Raw genomic sequence first — 21,368 nt, 5'->3', positions numbered from 1 at the left:
CCAGGCATAAAGGACCCTTTTTGCTTCAGAAAGTTTGTTTCCTCCCTCTCATTGTCTTTTAAACACTTTGGAACACTGGTTGGTTCAGAGATGCTGCAGCACATCCATCTCCTCCTCTGAACACATCTTAGGAGCTGACCCACCACTGGTAAATCCCCATTCCTAAGTAAATACATATTCCTAAGTAAGCACATAATGAAATCTGCAGTTAACTTGCCAAAGGTCCTTCTTCATCATGAATTTCTAGAGAAAATTAATAAGCCCTTGTATTACAGCAGAGAAGGAGGTGGAGTTTCACTGATGTACTGAAGGCAAGAGGATGCAGCTAGCTCCACAAAAGGGAAAAAGCATCACTGCATGACATGAGCCTTTAAATGCCATTTTCATTCCCACTACAACCACCACTACTTTTGGTGAATCTGAAAAAGCATTAGCAGTGGGAAGAAGAACTAGAGAAAGCAAGCTGGCCTTGGCACAGACTAATCCAGCTGAATTCTGCATGACCTGAGAAATCACACTTAAAAAGACAGTGCAAAAACCACGAGCACCAGTCTCTTGTCCATTGAAAGGACAGAAAACAAAGAAATGCTCCAAATCCCAACTGCAGTGGGTAACTTCCCATGGACACAAACCTCTGACAGTGAGAGAAGGGACTGTACAACACAACTGTGAGCACTGAGGGTGGCAGGAGCTTCTGGCACTGCTCAGAGCCAGTTCATAACCACAGGGGTGCCCTGCAGCCCTGAAATTCAAGAAACCCTGCCCAACACCTCACAATGCCTTTTAGGTTTGGTGTACCTGTGCTAAGCAGTGCTGCACATCACAAACCAACCATCCCCTACTTTACTGACATTCTGTCCAGGCAAATAGCTCAACGCTCATTCTTACTGTGCAACACCTTCATATGAGCCATTTACTGAAGGGCTTTAGAATGGATTAAATAATAAAAATTACTAAGTTAAATATGTCTACAAGCAGAGGAAGAAAATGGGCAAAGCAGAAAAAGGTTTTCAGAGGACAACTGCAAGCAGACAGGAACTGATAAAGATGCAAACAGAAATCTGCACCTGCACTGAAAGGAAAGGGAGAAAGCCACACCAGCTGCTCAGAAGCACCACCAGGGGTATGAAAAGTGTGTGGAGCAAACACAAAGCACATGGGGAAACTCTTCTGGAAGTTCTTAAAGGAACTAACAACTATTGAAGCAAAAATGAGTCAAGGTGGTGTGCAAAAGGAGGAGTTTGTGCTGTGTAGGGGGCAAGACATTTAACTCAGGATTCCCACAGCCTTGCCTTGGGGAATGTCAGACAGGAGCATGGGAGCCTGGAATGCTGCTCTCTACTCTGATTATAGCTACACTGAGCCAAAAGCTTCTCATGAGTGCAGCAGCCTGGCCAAAGGACACACAGACACTGAAGGAAAAGCACTAACATTTCAAACTTCATTTCTCTGGACTTGTGTTTTCAGAACCATGGAGAACTGGGTGTTTAAGTGGCAGCAGAGTTTGTGTCTCACTACAACACCAGAAAGACTCACTGTCACCAAAAATGGAGTTTTAGAATAAATTTGGGCTGAGTGCCACAGGGGATGGACCTGGACTGCAGAAACAACACAAATCCCACATTTACTGTTTGACTTCCAGTAGGATGGAGAAGATCCCACAGACCCCACCTGTGCTGTGTCACACACAGGGAGTGACTGTTGGAAGCAAAAGAAGCAGGAAAATTTAAATGTAGTCTCTTTGGATTGCTGCTATAAACTTGCAGTCCTAGAGGGGCATTCTCCATATCCCAGCCCTCAGCAGTGCTCCTCAAATTGATAACTTCAAAATTTTGTTTCAAATCTGTGCTATCTTTGTTACTTAGAAAGATGACCAAGCTTTTTGCTTACATAGTTTTTTTGATAGGCCATTTAATACTTCTTTTTCTCATAAGAGAGAGCATCTGGTTTGAATATTCCTACCAAATGTGGGCTTTACAGTTCTACCTATCTCTTTTTTCTGCAGATTTTTTCAGCTACTCACTTGAATTAGATTTTACATGTATTTATGCAGTAAGTTTAAATGAAGACATTTTCCAGTATGAAGTCAATGAATTGATGCCTAGGCACATAATCACTTGCAAACAATGGACACATACAGTTCCCAGCACTTCCATAAAACAAAGGTGTTTACTTTTCTGTTGATTATTTTCTGCTTAACTGAATTCAAATGAATCCATTAAAAACATGACTGCTTCACAGTAAGATGGTCTTCAGCAAAAACAAACAACTGCTGTTTCCACTTCTCTTCGTGGCCTTTAAAAACTACAGTCATCTGATCTGCTCCCTGTATTCCAGGCAATATGTGTTGTAAGTCTGGTCTTGATTTGTCAAGTTACTGGTTTAAATGTAGTTTTAACCCTCCTGCTTGGGGAATGGGGGAAAAAATTTTAAAAAAAGAAGTTTTCTTACTTCATTAGTTATTTAATGTCCCTTTGGACCTTTCAAAGTCTGATCAAAGCAGCAATGGGTCACCTCAGACTTCAGCAGGTGTTTCTGCTGGGAATGATGCACCCACCCTGGTTTTCCACAAGTGTGCAAAAGTCACTGTGTAAAGGGATGGTTCAATAAACAGAGGGAAATTTCCACAAGAGCACAGTGCTCCTGAAAGGCCCCATGGCTGTGACCCCTGGCTCACCTGGAGAGTGCAGGTGAGTGCATTTGTGTGCCCAGACAGGAGCTGCACCTGGAGCAGGTGATGCCAGGGGTGGGACAGGAGGGAGAACAGGGACCAGGACACCGGGACACACAGACCAGCCCAACCTGAACGCAAGATGCTATCAGAGTGTTACCAAAGAGTTATCAAAGCTGCTTCTGGCTCCATCACAGCTGAGCCTCAAGCACTCCAGAGAGCTCTCCAGGGTCTGCACTGAACAGTGCAGTAGCAACTTCTGCAGCTCTTCAAAGGGTCCTGACTGGATTCCTTCTCATTGTTCCCCTTCCCAACAGCCCGCACAGTGACTCCCTGAAATGCTCCAAGCATAAAGATTAAACCCTGGTAAAAGCCTAAAGTTGTATCTGCACAAACTGCTTCCACCAGCCACCTTTGTGATGACATTTATAATGCAACAGTGTTTGCAACAGTGCAACTTCATCATCTTATAGATATCAATCTGCCACTAGGAGAGGAGGGAAAGAACAGCAGACAAAGGCCAACTTACCACTGTTTCTGGTTTATTTTAATTGAACTAGTCCTGTTCAGCTAGGCCTATCTCTTACAAAAACAACAGTTTCCAGTTTAAACTGTGAAATTGTGTGCGTGTGTGTGTTGTAATTATGGTGCCTGCTAACAATTTCATACTGCCACACTGCACATATGGCTTCCAAGCTAGCTTTATCTGAATCTTTGTGAATCTATTCTCTATGCTATTAAACTGAGCACATTCCACATCGTTCAAAAGTAATTACACTTTTGTCTAGAGTGTAGGAGACTGCTCTCCCCAAACAATGAAATTCTCATTATGAGAGCTGGCACAGTAAAGGCACTGGTGTTCACAACACTGTGCATTGTATCTTCACAATAACTTATCCTAAGCTTGATGCTCAAAGGTACACTGGAAATTAAAATTTCTCTAAAACCACTGTGAGGTTGTTTTTTATTTTTTTTTAAATATGCATTCTTTAGCTCAGTATAATTAGAGTCCTATTTGACTTTTTAAAAAGCTATATGCATTCAGATTTCCATTCTCCTCGGAAGGCCTGAACAATGGCTGAGTGCTCCAGCGCTTGTTGTTCTCATCCACCACCATTCATATGCTGACAACTCCAGGCCAACAGGTGAGGCTCAGGCCAGGAGAGATGTGATAACAGAATCCAAATGAAGCATTAAACAACCTTTTACTTGAGCAAGTGGAGGAAAAGCACAAAGCAATGTGCTGGTAAGCTCTCTGACCAGCACTACTGCCGTTATCAATATTATTCCCAAGTTACACAGGAGTGACTTCATTCACCACAGAAACACAACTTCTTCTAGTGTGAGGCAACAAAGTTATTGAACAGCGCACCAGAATATTTCCTATCAATTTAAAGCACTATTGAAAATGAATTCTAAATCCCTCTCAATTTGTCCTGAAAGTGCAGGACAGATGTGGGCTACCAGTGTAGTCACAGTCATCAGTCTGGAACAACCAGGGAAGGGCAGAATTATGACTTACCACTTTGACCTTTTCTTCAGTACTTCTTTTATTTATTTTATTTTTAATTCCATCCTACATTTCACTGATATTCTACAGCTAAAAAGGATGGTCTGATTTAAACACACCATGCCTGTGGAATACTTTAATCAGTGCTTTTAGCCTTGACATTTCTCATTTTCCAGAATTTGCACACAGACACTATTGGCGAGATCAGTGGTCTTGAGAGTTGCAAAAGCAGACAAATAGGACATAAAGGCAGGCAAATAGAAACAAGTAAAACAAACCTTTGTAACTCAGATGAGCTAACAACTATCTGTGCTGCCCAAATACTGTAGCCTTAATAGGTTTCTTCAGAAGAGCCATTGACTGATACTGTAATCCTCAAGTGCTTCCCTGCAAGGCTCGTGGCAGGGAAAAATCTCACATATATTCCAGGTCAAACCATTTGCCTCTTATTTTCTACTGAGTAGTTGCTCTAAATCTGATAAGTTATTGTGTCTTTTCTTATCAGGAGAAGAGTTTTCCTACTTGAAATAAGTACCCAGAAAGCTGGAGACAGGGATCCCTGCCTTGGCTGAGGCTGGTGGAAACGTCCCGAGGAGGCCTGGCCCAACTGAGCTGCACTTCCAACACCCTCAGAAATACCCTCTTCATTCTGGTGGGCTCTGCAGATTTTTGCCAATTTCGATCAGGTTTGAAGATGTCCTTATAGGAATTTTTCCCTCCTCTTATAAAAATCTACCCAGAATTTTGAGCTGGCTCACTAGGCTGTTAAAACTTGGTGAAGCGCAACAGGGTGAATTTCCAGGAGTCTAAGCTGGGAAGTGTGAAGCTCCTGGAGCTTTATCAGTAAAACTCCATCAGACTGCAGTCTGTGGTGCTGTGTGCACACCTGCACACACCTGGTCTGCTGCCCAGAGAGGATAAAACAGCAGAATGTCAATGGAGACACTACAAAAATGTCCTCTGCCAGGTTAGACAGTGAATGCCCTGTGGGAATGGTTTTTGTCACTGCTAAGCACACCAACTGAAGTCATGCAAACGTTTCCCAGTGATTTCCTTCTGATAACTACATACCACAACAGCAGAGGGAGTGATTATGGCTATTTTACTCATGCACACTGATCACTTCCTTCCGTCTGGAGACACACAGGCTGCATCCATCCTTTCTGAACTACCTGAGTGATGATTCACAACACAGTCCTCACTGAAAGGGAGATATTACCAAAATGCTACATTCAGGGAGCCTGCCAATCTTCTTAAATATGTATGAAGAAAAAACAAGACCCTTAGAGCCCCCCAGACGCTGCCTCAGGTAAGGCTGCAGTGTGTCACTGCTGCAGCAGAACTACCTAAAACACCCCTGATTCAGCACCTTGTACTGCAAAAGGACAGAAAACTGTTCTGACATCACATTAAACACAACCTCCATAGCAGGAAGCTACACCAGGAGATCAGTGAAACCTCTTGTTCTTAAAAACTGTAATGACCAAATGAGCAAAGGGGTTAGTTAAAATCAGTTAAAGAGCAGTTAAATGTCCCAGTGAGGTGTAGCTGAAATACTCCTGCTGGATGCTTAGGAAACAGTATGTTTTCATTTCATTAGGGTCTGATTCTACACTACTGGTGCCATCACAACTTTATCTATTGACTTAAATGCTGACAGAAACAATTCCTTATCTTCAAAACACTCTCTTAAAAAAGGCCACAATATACCAAAGCCCATACGTTAGTTACATACCCTCACATCCCACTGGCTGGAGCTGTTATGTTAATGAATTTCATCTCCATAAAACATAAGATAAAGGATGAGAAATAAACAAGCTCAAAAAAGATAATGACATTGTCTGGCCATGAGTAATTTCTCCAGTGATGTTCTTTCCCCATGTAAAGTTGCAATAACACAAACTAAAATTATGTATTCCAAAGCACTGCCTGAGCTTAAGCATTAGCCCAAAAAAGGAAGGGAAATGGATCAGGATCAATGAGTTATTCTGTCTAGGAGAGCAGCTTCAGTGAATATCCAGTGACTTGGTCCTATGAGAAATAATAATCCCCAAGGCTTTTTACTTAGGGCTTGTTACATATGCATAATGAGCTGTAAGGGCTTAAATACCACTGTGGAGCTCTTGCAGGCTTTTATGAGAATACACTATCACCTATTTTGCAATGCCTTTTTAAAAGCCTTCAAATATGCAGGTCCACTTATTATCTTCCCTTCCAGTGAAATTACCAGCGCCCTAGTGGAGGTGGGGGACTGACAGAAAAGTTACAGCCAATTTGTAAACAGGCAAGAGCTGTGCAGGCTCTGTGCTCACAGAAGAGCTTTGTGCAAGTCCCTGGTGCTGGGGATCATTCCCTGCTCCTTTCAGCCTTTCTGAAAATGCATCAGTGCTGGGGAGCTTTCCCTGCACCTCTGAACCTTTCTGAAAATGCATCAGTGCTGGGGAGCTTTCCCTGCACCTCTGAACCTTTCTGAAAATGCATCAGTGCTGGGGAGCTTTCCCTGCACCTCTGAACCTTTCTGAAAATGCATCAGTGCTGGGGCCCTTTCCCTGCACCTCTGAACCTTTCTGAAAATGCATCAGTGCTCCATGTGCCCAAACCCAGCTCAGTGACACTACAATGCCGGCAAGAACAGGGCACTGTTTTGTGTTCTTTAAGACACAGCCAGTTCTGGGCTTCCCCTGGACTGCTGCCTGCCATGAATGGAGTGCTCAGAGTCAGCTGTAGAGTGGAACTCACAGGCCCAAAAGCAGTGAGCTGATTTAATTCATAAGCACAGTAAATTTTATTGTGTGTATCTGTGACGTGAATCACGCTTCAGATGTAAGTTTTTAAGTCATCAGAATTCGGTTTCTTTTTTCTTTTGCCTTGGCGCAGTGTTTGAAGCTTCAGTGTTGCACAAACTTGGCACCAGGGCGACGTTTCAGACTCTGTGCCAAACGTGACTCTCACTCGCAGGGCTCCAAACCCGCTCGCTGTTTGCTGAACACACACACACACACACCCTTGCAGCTCACAGCAGCGCAGCTCTCACACTCGCAGCACCCCAAATGAAATGCCAGCAGGCCAGGGCAGGCACAGCCTGCACGGCTGCCCAGGATGAGGGGAGCCCTGTGCCCTGCACTCCCCACCGCGGGCAGCTCGGGGTGCCAGGCTGCTGCAGAGCTGGGAGCAGATAGAGCACAATAGAGCAAAGCCAACCTACCATTGTGCTGTGCTGGGAAGTGGGAGTCCTATGGCCACAGTTCTCCTGCGTCAGCAGAGAAACTGGCTGAAATTCCTCAGAGTGAGGCTTGTTGGGAAAACTCACATGCAAGGGAAGGTGAAAGGCTGGGAGCCCGTCACTCTCCTCTTCTCCCACTTTCTGTCTGCTTGTCACCATGGCTACCTCTCCATCTGCTTCCCCATACGGAGAGGCTGGTCGCTTGGAAGACATCCTGGAAGGAACAAAAGAGGAGAAAATAATGAAACCTCCAAATAAATCCTTAATGCCGTCATTGTGTGGTTAGGGGCCATTGTAACAGAAATGCCTTTTTTGTGCTGGCAGAGAGCAGGAAACCATCCAAATACCGCTGCAAAGCACACACAATTGGGAACAATGGCCAAGCAGGTAGCAACAGAACAGTGCCTTGTTTGTTGTGAGAATAATACACTAATATAGCACTCCCTTGTATTCTGGCTTCTTAAACATGAAAATTCACCTAAGACTGCATAATGAAATGCAATTCCTTTTAAAAAATACCCATCTAGTTTTGCATTTGCAAGGGACTCTATGAAGACAGAATGTCTCCCGATAGAAGCCATTGTCAACCTAGCTTTTAAGGAATAATCATCTGCATCTCATTATCGGCCACAACTGATAAAAAAAAAATAAAGTAAAATAAAATACAACACAATAAAAGAACTTGCTAGCGGGCCAAAACGTCTGTGTTTACAAAATTTCACCCATGTGAGCAAGTGAGCGCTACAGTCATGCTGCAAGGATCTTTCCAGGTCTGCAGACCTGACACAGTTAAGCAATTAAACATTTGGACATTAATAATCTAGGCTTTTTGACAAAATAAAGTCAGGGGCTTTGAATGAAGGTCAAGTTGAATGAAGATCTGCTATCAAATCTATCTATATATCAAATTTTTCCTTTCTATAGCTGGATCAGAAAAAAAACCCTCATGAAAATATAATTCATATCTGTACCTCCATAGAAAAGGATACACAAGGAAGATACCTAGAGCACACATTGCAAAACCCATGCAGAAATATTGACTTGAAATTCAGGCCTACATTGTGAAGTTTTTGATAGTGTCTGATAGAACATGTTTATCTTCAACTTCTAGAAACACTGAAAGAAATCTAAATCATGGGCAAATTCAAGCATCATTCAAGACAAGCACCACTGAAAATCTTAGAGAACCCAGAATGCTTACAGCTTGGTCTCCAAAATAGAGGGGGTACAGTGAAATGCAGACAAATTCTGGGATTAATTACAGCAACCTTGCTCATGAAAATCAGAGTATGTCCATGGACGGCCCCTGTGCTAACCAGGGGCATCTGCAAGGAGCAGAACGAGGAGAAATCCTCCAGGCACGGCCAAAAGAAGACGTGAAAAACAGGGAAATAAATAAATAAATAAAAATTAATAAATTAAATAAATAATAAATAAATTATATAATATATATATTAATATATTATAATTAATAAATTAAATAAATAATAAATAAATCAAATAATATATTAATATATTATATAATAACATAATTCTATAATAAATAAATAAATAAAGTTATAAATTAGGAAACTGAAGACTATTTGTGTGCAAAAGTTAAAAAAGGGGCTGAAGTAACATTGCTCCTCCTCAAAAATGCCGTATTTATGATTCCTATGACCCCATTTTTTTATTCTGCCCTTAAAGGGCTGCCCTGGAAGGGCCCAGGAGCTCCTGAGCCATGTGTGGGGCTGCTGTGGGTGCAGCATGTCCACAGGGTTTGGCACATGGAGCACGGAAAGGTTCTCAGCAGCAGTCAACTGGGTCTGAAAACAAACAGCCACTTTAAACAGCCCTTTGTTAAGACTTATTTTGCTCCTAATGATCTCATTTTGAGCCTTGCCTCCTGAGCCAAGTTAGATTATATTAAAAAAGAAAAAAAGGGGAAAAAGCCAGAAAAACCACCAACAAAAACTCAGACAAAAAAAATCCCTACCAGAACCGACATGCAGCTGCACATGGGCTGTTCTGAACAGCACCTATTGCCAGCGCTCAGAGCACCAGTCTGTATTTGCTATTAATGTCTGCCTCAGTCCAACAGACTAACACTTCATACATCCTACCTGAATTCTGTCTTGTAGGCTTCCCCACCTACGTGTCTGCAGCAAAGCATATGCACCAAGACAGAGATCACCAGAGAGACTCTTACTGGCAGTTTGCTACTAGCCCACTGAATTCAGCATTTTACAGCTACGTTTGATGTGACAGATCTCAAACCTTCTGCAGAAACCACACAGCTCCCTTCTAAAGTTAATGTGAATTATTCATATTTTGCATTGTGCTGCACCAAGATCGACATTTGCTGCTGAATTTAAGTTTTTTGGTTACTCATTTTAATAGTACTTTAATAGAAGCCCGAGCATTTACAAAATCTCTCTGAAAATCAGCACCAAGCAGTTGTCTCAGTTTTGGCAAACAAAAAGGGACGGACACAAGATCATTACTCAATTATTCCACAGTAATTTTCTATACTTTAGAACAGTTATATTTGATAAAATGACTGAAAATACTGTAAGCCACGCACAAAAGTCCCCATGCAATTCCCTCTGACAATAAATTAGAGAGAGAGGATGCCTTGCTTTGTATTGATGATTTGGATTATACATGCATGATATACTCAAACTGTGTCAAGAACTCCTACTGCTGTTAACCTAGAATAACACAGATTCTGTCACATTGCTTCACAAGGAAAGTTTGAATATCACGCTGAAATAAAGCTCCTCTGTTAACTTTGGATGTGAATACAGAGTTTCAGATCATCTTCCTCTGCTTGTCACTGTTCCCAACAGGGATGAAATAATTTTCTGCAGGGAATTTATATAAACAGACAAGGAAGATAATAGAGGTGTCCACCTCCACGCACTTGCAGTAACAGAGATTATTTTGCTTTTGATCTAAAACGAAAACCTACACGTTGGATTGTAGACCAAACTAAAGTGAAAGCAGAAAGTGCAGAAGAAACTTTTCCTTTTGTCTCTAAAACATCCAGTTCAAATTACAAGCCACGTGCCCATCACCAGCCTAGGAGATTAACAAATCACTAAAATGGCTAAGGCAGCAAAACTGAGCTTTAATCTGGGTTGTTCTTCCAAGAACACCCAAAGAAATGGTCACACAAACCTGGACAGCTCAGCCATCAAATGCAATTTGTGTTCAGGCAGCTCAGTCCACAACCAGCCCGAGTCAGACAAAAATCACCCTCACAGAAATTTCTTACTCCCTATGAACAACCAGGAAACTTCCACACGAAAATGGAAGATTTAAATAAATAAATTAATAGATCCACTTTTGGAAATGTCTTCCTAAAGGATAATAACTATCAAAGTCTATAGTAGCAAAGGATCAAATAAATCTCTGAGAGGTTCCCAAGTAGAAAACGTGAAACAAGGAAAAGTCATCTACAAATGTCTTTGATCATTTCTACAGCTTGATTGGTCCATTTCCCAAATCTGACATGCCCCCACATCATGCATCCTCTAATACTCCTCTTTTCATAAATCTTGTTTATGCTACTGAGCTAATGGCAGCTCTTAACAGATTCCACATCTAAGATGCAAGTAGAGTTCCCACCACAAACAACAAGGAAAGGGAAACAGCTGAATTCTGAGCAGCAACACGACCTGAAACCGAGCTCTTTTAACCAGATCTAATGAAGTGCTGGAATTATCCCATCCTAACAAAGGACTGCAAACATCCTGGATCTGCCCTCAGTGATAACACAACAGTTCACAGCTCATAGGGCTTCAAGATCTTCTCCTCAAATTTAAACTCTGCATGGTTTTCAGTTACATCACTCTGAAAGACAATTTACAATGGATCAGGAAACACCAATTTATGGATAGGATTAAAAAAAGCACCCCCAAAACCCTAAGATATAACCCAGAAAAGTACAAAAGTACAAAAGCAATACAGCACACCAGATTCCAAACGTAGATTAAATCTGTTGCAACTTCATTGTTTCAAGAAGAATTGCATTTTGAAATGCCATTAATCACTTCTACTGAACAAAAACAGGTAGGTGGAAATCTTTCAGAGGACCTAAATCTGCAAAGTTCTGATGCACAGGGACACAGGCTGCACCCAGGCCACTCCACAGACACACTGGAATTATGAAATGCATCTCCATATTTGAGTTTATCAGTGGTTCAGATGGAAATGAAGATTTAATTCTGGTGATGCATTCAAATTTGGTACTGTTCCCTGTAAAGAGACCTGTTTTCAGAAAGGCTTCTTAATATGTAGAAACTGCAGGCAAAAAACCCAAGTATGCTTTTTGTTCAATTTTCATTGAATAAATGCTTTTCCTGGTAGGAAGAATGTTTTTTCAGGGAAGTAAAAACCTCATTGTTCTAACTCATTCTTATCCAACAAATATTTTATGTGATTCATATTACAACAGTTTCTCCAAATATTTCTTTATGCCCTGCAGTTTGTAACAGACTCTTTGTAGGCCTAAAGTGAGACCCTGTGTCTGTTGATCTCAGAGTTTTTGCATTGACTTCAGCATGGCTGGATTTTCCCACTGGAGCAAATAAGAGCTTCACTACATCCACATGAATTGTTTCCTACACTTATTGGTTCCATCCAAATAATTCCAGGCTGCTAAATAGGACTATTTTTCTTGCTTGCTTTTCCCCTTGGATTCAGTGTCTCACAAAAGTGATCTTGCCATAGCTGTATTTTTTTTATTATTACTATTTTTAAGAGAACCTCACTTAAGTGTCCCCCACTACATCTCCATTTGTTCATTGGTTTTGGTTCATTTCATCCATGATCGTACTCCCCAAATAAACCTGAAGTGGTGTTCAGTACTCAAGGAGATAGTGCCCTCTAGCACACAACCTGCATCCTCTCCAATTGGATTGCTCCTGCCATAAAATTTAATAAATTTTGTGTCATAAAACTCTAATCTTGTTACATTAAGCAAAATACCTCAGAAACATTTCAGATACCTACAAAAGCTTTTGGAGAAGGGGCTTATCCATGTCTTCAAAAGTGTCAAACACAGACGTGTCAGGAGAAAAAGATATGAGGCCATAAATCTTAACTTGTTGGGAGTTAATTAAGGGATTCATCAATCACTGCACAGCTCACCCCATACACACACAGGCAAAATCCCGTCACAGCAATCACACAGCCCACAGCAATCCACAGGTTAAAAACTCCCCAGGCCCCTCTCTTCTGACTATTTATAAATGACTTGCTATAATCTAGCATTAAGACCTGTAATTATAAACCAGCATTAAAACAGGCCTGCAAAGTTATGGATAATTATAGCTGGTACACTTTTTAAAGAAATAAAAAGCTTTTCCATTCAAACACGGGCTTTACCTCTCTGACAGCTCCAAGTCCACAGGATGTAGAAGGATGATTTAAACTGTATGTCAAAACTCTGAGCAAGAATCCCTTTCCCCCTTATCAAGGGAGGCATTGTTGTTCTCTCACCATAGCCAGGCGTGAATGCAGCGGCACAGCCAGCTGTGAACCAGCATGGGAACATCACCTCTGAGCTCCTGTGGCAGCCACAAACCCTCCTGGGTTCAAACCCCTCAGCCCTGGGTCAGGGATGGAGCAGAGGACGAGGGGCAGAGCAGCACCAGGGATGGAGCAGAGGACGAGGGGCAGAGCAGGCATGGGAGCAGGGGATGAGGAGCAGAGCAGCACCAGGGATGGAGCAGAGGATGAGCAGGGATGGGAGCAGAGGATGAGGAGCAGAGCAGGGATGGGAGCAGGGGATGAGGGGCAGAGCAGCACCAGGGATGGAGCAGAGGATGAGCAGGGATGGGAGCAGAGGATGAGGAGCAGAGCAGGGATGGGAGCAGGGGATGAGGGGCAGAGCAGCACCAGGGATGGAGCAGAGGATGAGCAGGGATGGGAGCAGAGGATGAGGAGCAGAGCAGGGATGGAGCAGGGGATGAGGAGCAGAGCAGCACCAGGGATGGGATCAGAAGCAGCACCAGGGATGGAGCAGAGGATGAGGAGCAGAGCAGGGATGGAGCAGAGGATGAGGAGCAGAGCAGCACCAGGGATGGAGCAGGGGATGAGGAGCAGAGCAGCACCAGGGATGGGAGCAGAAGCAGTACCAGGGATGGAGCAGAGGATGAGGGGCAGAGCAGCACCAGGGATGGGAGCAGAGGATGAGCAGGGATGGGAGCAGAGGATGAGGAGCAGAGCAGGGATGGAGCAGGGGATGAGGAGCAGAGCAGCACCAGGGATGGGAGCAGAAGCAGTACCAGGGATGGAGCAGAGGATGAGGGGCAGAGCAGCACCAGGGATGGAGCAGGGGATGAGCAGGGATGGGAGCAGAGGATGAGGAGCAGAGCAGGGATGGGAGCAGGGGATGAGGGGCAGAGCAGCACCAGGGATGGAGCAGAGGATGAGCAGGGATGGGAGCAGAGGATGAGGAGCAGAGCAGGGATGGGAGCAGAGCAGCACCAGGGATGGGAGCAGAGGATGAGGAGCTGAGCAGCACCAGGGATGGGAGCAGAGGATGAGCAGGGATGGGAGCAGAGGATGAGGAGCAGAGCAGGGATGGAGCAGGGGATGAGGAGCAGAGCAGCACCAGGGATGGGAGCAGAAGCAGTACCAGGGATGGAGCAGAGGATGAGGAGCAGAGCAGCACCAGGGATGGGAGCAGAAGCAGTACCAGGGATGGAGCAGAGGATGAGGGGCAGAGCAGCACCAGGGATGGAGCAGGGGATGAGCAGGGATGGGAGCAGAGGATGAGGAGCAGAGCAGGGATGGAACAGAGGATGAGGAGCAGAGCAGCACCAGGGATGGGAGCAGAGGATGAGGAGCAGAGCAGCACCAGGGATGGGAGCAGAGGATGAGCAGGGATGGAGCAGAGGATGAGGAGCAGAGCAGGGATGGAGCAGGGGATGAGGAGCAGAGCAGCACCAGGCATGGGAGCAGAGGATGAGGAGCAGAGCAGCACCAGGGATGGGAGCAGAGGATGAGCAGGGATGGAGCAGAGGATGAGGAGCAGAGCAGGGATGGAGCAGGGGATGAGGAGCAGAGCAGCACCAGGCATGGGAGCAGAGGATGAGGGGCAGAGCAGCACCAGGGATGGAGCAGAGGATGAGGAGCAGAGCAGCACCAGGCATGGGAGCAGGGGATGAGGGGCAGAGCAGCACCAGCCCAGCACCAGGAATCTGCTCCTGAACACGGCCCGAGTCCAAATCAAATACTGAGAGCTGAACCAGTCCAAAACCTTGCCTGGGATTCAGTCTGCCTCTCTGCAGGGATATTTACCTCTAATTACAGCCCTTGTTGGGAAGCTGCAGACTGCCTTTCCGCAGGAAATAATTATGATTGCAGACAGCAGCACTGCTGCATGTATCTAATGTATAAGCACACACACGTATGGATGCATAAACACAAGCTCATACAAAATGTCAGCAATGCATCTGCCTCATCCCTGACCACATTTAATGCTAATAGAACAGCTCTTCCTCCCAGGTTCACTGAAACTGTGATCTCTCCTCACACACAGCCCTGGCAAGAGGTGCCAGTGAACACTAACAACAGCTTCCATTCTGCTTTGGCCCCAAAGTAATTCATTATTTATGTACACTGAATAACTAGTACCTCTAAAAAAACCAACTCTATTCATTTTGACAAGATTACTTGTGTAATAAGGTATTACTCAACATGAGTAAGGGTGGCAGACTCCCACACACTGTCCCACTGGGAACTGCAAGCCTGACTTGTTTCTACACATATCACTAAAAACAGACTTCATTTGGCAATATCTTTGAGTCATTTACAGCCGGGTTTGGAATTCTTCACTGAAGTAATTCCACAATTAAAAAAAAAGAAAAAAGGGAAAAAGAAGAAAAAGTCTGTAATCTGCTGATCAGTAAAAACTGTGAGTGAAACGTGCTCTAATCTGTCACTCACACTGAGGTGGGATAATCTGTTAATTATTACTTTCTAGGATCACATCAATCACTTATCTTTTAAAGCATACCTGCGCTACAAACAACTGGTGCTGTTCAAATGGGGTTTTGGTGAGTAAGTCAACTTTGTTAACATAAGATCACTACAGCATCACCTGAGTAACATTTCTGTGCAGCTGCCTATTATTGGAGCTGCCACAAGTAATCCTATGCTTAGGGACACCCCATAATTTCCATTTCACTGGCCTACCTTCTCCCTTTGGCTTTCCAGATTTCCCTCTGTATGGGGCAACTTGAACACTCTCAGACAGTCCCCTCCAGTTTAGAGGATTCTGAATATAAAATGGGAAGGTTTAGGGATTTGATTCCTTAACCATTTTAAATTTTAGTGTAATATCAGCAGCCCAGCTCACAAACCTGATATTCCACATACTGTGGAAACTGGTTTTTGAGAAAAGCTATTGCTCCAAGTTCCAGAAGTAAATAAATAGTTTCAATTTGACAATATTTGAACCTCTCAAATACTAAAGTTGTTAAGAGTGTCCTTCTAGCAAAAGTTAACAAAGTCCTTTTTGATTAGAAAAATGAAAAAAATTCCAAAAACACTTTCTAAAAATTCTATACCATCAACTGAAATTTTATAATCTGCATTTTCTTGCACTTGCAAGGAATTTATGCACAAAAACACCACTGTAAAATCAAGTCTAGCAAAAATCCATTGTCAAAAATTTAAAGTTCATGCTGAACATTCCCACCATGTGCTACACAAAGCTTTTCAGGGACTTTTTGAAGCAGGTAACTAGGAAAGACTGTGCAAGAGCAAGTTTTTAGTGAAATACCGTGGCCTGAAAGGAAGCAGCCTTCAACCAAAACAGAATTTGGAAGGTAATGAACACGCTCCTATCTGCTGTATTACCGTAAGGAATATTACCTAATTCTTCCATAGATCTCAGAGACAGTTTGCATCTCACTGGTGTGTGCTAAGCAGGAACATTCAGCAATTCACCCAGAGACACAAACTCAAAGGCAGCTTCAGCAGGAGAACCTGTGTGCTCATGATTTGTGTTTGGTGCCTGCCAACTTCATCATCATTTCCTTTTTCACTCATCTGTAATATCATCTAAAAGAGCCAAAAATCCAGCGAAACGTTTTTAAACCGGGACGAGATTTGAGCTCCTGCAGAGTGTGTTTCCAAGGGGTCCAACCCCCGACGCTGTGAGTCTGGAGCCCCTGTCCAGGGCAGGAGAGGCACGAGGCGGCGTCGGGGACCGCGAGCATCCACCAGCACAAACTCCCAAACAGCAGGATGCAGCCACTGTTGATGTTTCACGCAAACTGAGCCCGATCGCTGGCTTCTTTCATGCAAAAGACTCTGCTTGGATGATTCTGAATTAAATCCACAAGCTCATTTATTTTCCAGCGCATCCTCAAATTAACTCTGCCTTCCTTTCCTTCCAGCCCCCAACCTTTCAGAAACGTACCCTGACTCTTCAGCTCCTCATACATCTTGCTTTTCCAATTATTTACTTATTATACTTTTTTTATTATGATGTAAAATTTGTCATCATGCCGCCACAAAAACAGCAGAGCTTTGCTTTTATGTTCACGTGAAGTTTTAGGAAGGGCTCGCTGCTGAAAGCACTACCTCAATCACTGTGACATCAGGGAATCACCACTCCTCTGCCTGCTGAACTGCAAAGAGGACCTAGTCAAATCATTAGAGATTGCAAGCCTTGAGATTTCACTGCACAAACTAATACCTGAAAATGACAGGAAAGTGGTCAGTCCTGCTGCAGACACTGAGTGGGAGACACGGGGAATCCACACATCACACACAGACGTGCACACCTAATCCCCACTGAGAGAAACGAAGGCAAGGACTTGAAAGGGCTCTGAAATTATGACAATTATGGCTGACTTATTACAGAGAAATGTGAGGAAGATGGGCTCATTTTGGAAAGTTAGTAAATATTAAAAGTTTTGCAGTTTTGGGAGCTTATTCTCAGTCATTTGCAGTACCTGTCTAATCAAGCTGACACTAATTTTTCTTCAAGCATTGTTAAATGATTAATAACTTTCAGTAGAATCAGTATCAATAACACGAACACTCCCGCAAAAGATGCCCAGATTTCAGTGAGAGGAGCCATTATTTTGACTGAGACCATGGTAGAATGTGACACAGCTTTTCCACTCCTCCACCACACCATTGTCTGATGTGAGTGCCAAGCAAACAGCCACTGAGCTTCAGCCCCCCTTCTCCTTTTCCCTTTATTTATTTAAATTCTAAACTCAACAAATGGTATTTAAACTATTTTCTAAGCAGCACTTCCTCTGCAGAGTTTGTGTGTAATCACAAACTAGAAACACAGAAACTTTTAAAAGTTTCTTTTTTTCTCCATTTCACTCTCAGTTTCTCTACTGTTAAGTTCACAATAACTTTATATTGCATTTGTGTTTCCTTCCAGTAAATCTACATATAATTACACTAATAAAGTGATTTTCAAGGTACCCACTGGTGTTTACACATCTGAATTTGCAGAATCATTCTACCTTATCATCCAACTCCTGCTCCAACCATCACTTGCATCCACATTTGCACTATGTCAGCACTTAAAAAAAAAAAAAAAAACAAGAAACCCAAAAACCCACAAGCAAACATGAACACATCCATCCACAGGAGTCCTGCAGGTTTCCTGACCAAACTGATTATGCCAGTAAAGCAGATAATCACTGATAGCACAAACTTGCATCACTGAAATATTGGGCCTTTAATTAAAGTTTGGTGGGAGCAGAACTGAGGCCTCACAGAAACCATTTGTACCTTTAAGAACTACACACAGTGAAATCAGTTCTGCATCTGTGTGTGTGGTGAAGGGGGCTATGAAAAACAAAATAAACTTAAGCAGAGCAATGTCTCTAATGGATGCAAACCCTTTCTTCCCAACAGGTTAATTCCAGCTGCCCAGAATTTTTATTATTCTTTTTTGTTCACATGATCCATGTGCGTGCTCCTCCCTTTCTGGAGGGTTTGCACGTGGCAGGTGCATTCTTGGCCCAGGAACAAGTAATCCTGGAGACCCCAAGAAAGAAAAATCAAACTGAACTTGAAGATAAAATCACAGGGAATAAATACATCATTGCCTTTCCATTATGCTAAAAAAACACCACCAAAAAAAAAAAATTTTGAACATTTATAACGTGCAAGCAATTTGAGGTAGGATTTTCAAAGCTGAAAAGAGATTGTTCCAAAGCCCAGATGTTGCTTTTCAGAAACCAGTGAAAATTGCTGCCTCGGAAAATTACTCTGAAATACCAATAGAGTAAAACAAAAATTGTTTAAATAAAAATAATTCTACTCAGACGTTCTGCTATTCCGAGAGAGAAAATGAACTTTTTTCAAGTGTTCGGGCGGTTTTGCATTCCTATCTCCTACTTCAGATGATCCACACTCACAGATCATCTCTGGCCCAACAAAAGGGGGATAAAACAGGAAAAATGTGTGGCATGATGTGAGGGCTCCTGCCTCACTGGCTGTGCACACTGCACTGAGAATCTGCGTCAGCTACCTCAGAGCTGTTGTACTCCTTTCCAGGTTTTATTCAGAAAAATGTCAGAATTAAAGTTCCACATTGAAAACAGGGGTGGTGCAATCACACACCTGCTCACTCACAGCAGGGCTGTGCAAGCCCTTTCACAGCTGTAATTTTCTGATTTCTGAGCATCCATGTTCCATTTCCAGCACTACTGGGCACTTTCCAGAACCTGTGCTACATAACCTTGCTTGCACATGCTAACACACTTCCTCATGCAGGCACATGGATTGACTTAAAGCTGATTTTTCGCTTTGTTTGATTCTGAGATACACCTGTAAAACCGCAAGAGAAAAGAACAATCACAACCAGCTGATAATTACCCAGCTTAACAAACCAACTCCAGACACTGCTGGAGCTGCTAGGTAAGAAAAACACAGCCATGTAACACACATTTATCCCTGCACAAACGAGTGCACATTGGCAGGCAAGGTAAAAACAAACCAACAGACAGGAAAATGGGAACGCCCTCTGAAAATGGGAGACCCCTCTGAACAGACAACTCTGAGAATCATAGGGGGCCTCAAATATTCATTCAGAAAAGCTGCAGTGGCAGGCACAGCACTGCAAGAAGCGGTCTACCTAAAAAAGCTCTGCAATCTGTAGAGTGGGACAGAGAGGAGAAAAAGCCTGACGGGAACATCCTTCCCGCAAGGAAACTCCAAGGAACATCCTTCCCCCTTCAGAGGTTTTCTCCCAAACCTGCCCTAACCCAGGACAGCTGGCTGACATGCTGCCCGCTGGCTGAGCCTGCCAGGATAAAGGAGCCTTGATAAAGGAGAGAAGGAACCATCCATTGTGTTTGTTTATTTTACCTCCTCCACCACACGCTGGAACCCTTTTTTGTTTTTCCCATTACCAAAACCATCCCCCACTGAGAGGCCTTTGTGATCTAAAAGGGGCAGAGCCCCTCTTTCCCAGCACTGGCAAATTTATGTAGGAAGATTCATTCAAACACATCTTCAAATAAACATTTGACTCTTCCCCTCCATCACAGTGCCTTCAAACAGACTTAAAAACCACCATTAAAATGGTCTGGCCTGCAACTGCTTTTACTGAGGTGTGTTAGAACAATTTAGCAGTTTGAGGCACACATTGCCATGAAGTCCAACTTGAGATGACAGCAACAGTCCTCTGAAAAGAATAAACACACATTACAGTAAAGTAAACCTGGCTGCCATTGCCATAACAAGTGCTGTTACAGCTTTCTTGAAAAGACTTCTCCTACCAAAAACCATCTCCCTGCTGGGGATACACAATTATACTGTAAGTGAGTCTGAATCCAGATGTTCAGATCTAAAACCCAAGCCAGAAGGCTCATGAGGAAAGAGAACACTGCTTGGGAAATGAGGCATTCCAAAGGCACCACTGGCCCCCAGGAGAAGGAGGATTCTGCATTCCTTCAGGCAGAAGGTGCTGAGCATCTCAGAAAATTAACTTATTTCTTACCCAAAAATGAACAACAAACTTCCTTACTTCCCACTTTTTTTTTTCCTCCCTTCTACACTCCCCACACAGATATCAATTTTTGTTTTTCCTACATGAGCTACGTGGATTTGGCAGTGAGAACAATTCAGCCATGTAAAAATGCAGACCATTTTTACATACCTGAATTGTATGTAAAAAGGGCAACAGAAAACCTTTTGATCTATCTGAAGGCAACACCAGAAAGAAAACTTCTGTATTGGAAGATGCCCAAGGTCACTCTGTGGCACAGCTGCAGCATCCAAAGCAATTGATCAGGAATGACAGAATTTAAGTTCTCTCATCAGCTACTGCATTTTGAAGCTGCAGAGCTAAGTTTCACAGAATCACAGAATATTCTGAGTGGGGAAGGGACCCACAAGGTTCTTTGAGTCCGACTCTCATGGAAGTTCCTACGTGGAGTCCTGCCAATAGACTGCAATAATGTTTTGTTTTAATCTGATGACTATATTTACATTAAAATCCATTCAACCCTCTTTTCTGGGCAGTGATAATTGAAACCAAACAACCCAACCAAAAAAAAAAAAAAAAAAAAACACAACAAAAAACCCCAAACGAACAAAAAGCCTCAAACCCCAAAACCAAAACCGCAACAAACAAAACCAAACGCATTAAAAAAAAACCAAAAAAAAAACAAAACAAAAAACCCCAAAATAAACCCTAAACAAGCAAAACCCCCTAAATGCAGTGTTTAGCAGGAAAGTGTCACTGCACCCTTTTCACTCGTGCCCAGTTCCACTGGCTGGCTTTTGTAAACCCCTCCCTTGTACAATTTGCTCATCAGATGCACATTAATTTACCTTTCCCCTCTCTTCTCCCTCAGCCTCCATCTCCATGCCCGTTTTACAGGGGAGGATCAGAAAGTGCAGCTGTTACCAAGCTGCTGACCTCACCCTACCTCCTTCCCACTCCACATGGCAGAATATAAAGCACAAGCCAGATTTTAAAAGAT

General features: G+C 43.2%; 1 protein-coding gene across 17 annotated transcripts in view; it reads right to left on the bottom strand.

Annotated features, from left to right (window-relative positions):
• Positions 1–21,368, bottom strand: part of SOX5 (SRY-box transcription factor 5) — a 597,965-nt gene that overhangs the window by 231,275 nt on the left and 345,322 nt on the right. For 15 of the 17 annotated variants that reach the window (XM_058022190.1, XM_058022194.1, XM_058022195.1 and 12 more), the window contains one exon: positions 7,387–7,618. In XM_058022190.1, the coding sequence (XP_057878173.1) occupies positions 7,387–7,617 (231 nt within the window). In that variant the 5' untranslated portion in view covers position 7,618. The remainder of the gene's footprint in view (positions 1–7,386; positions 7,619–21,368) is intronic. The other 2 variants (XM_058022201.1, XM_058022202.1) reach the window with 1 other exon arrangement.

This window comes from Melospiza georgiana, chromosome 4 (assembly GCF_028018845.1).
Source record: "Melospiza georgiana isolate bMelGeo1 chromosome 4, bMelGeo1.pri, whole genome shotgun sequence".
In the NCBI taxonomy this organism is placed as follows: domain Eukaryota; kingdom Metazoa; phylum Chordata; class Aves; order Passeriformes; family Passerellidae; genus Melospiza; species Melospiza georgiana.
This window is presented reverse-complemented; position numbering and strand designations above follow the sequence as displayed.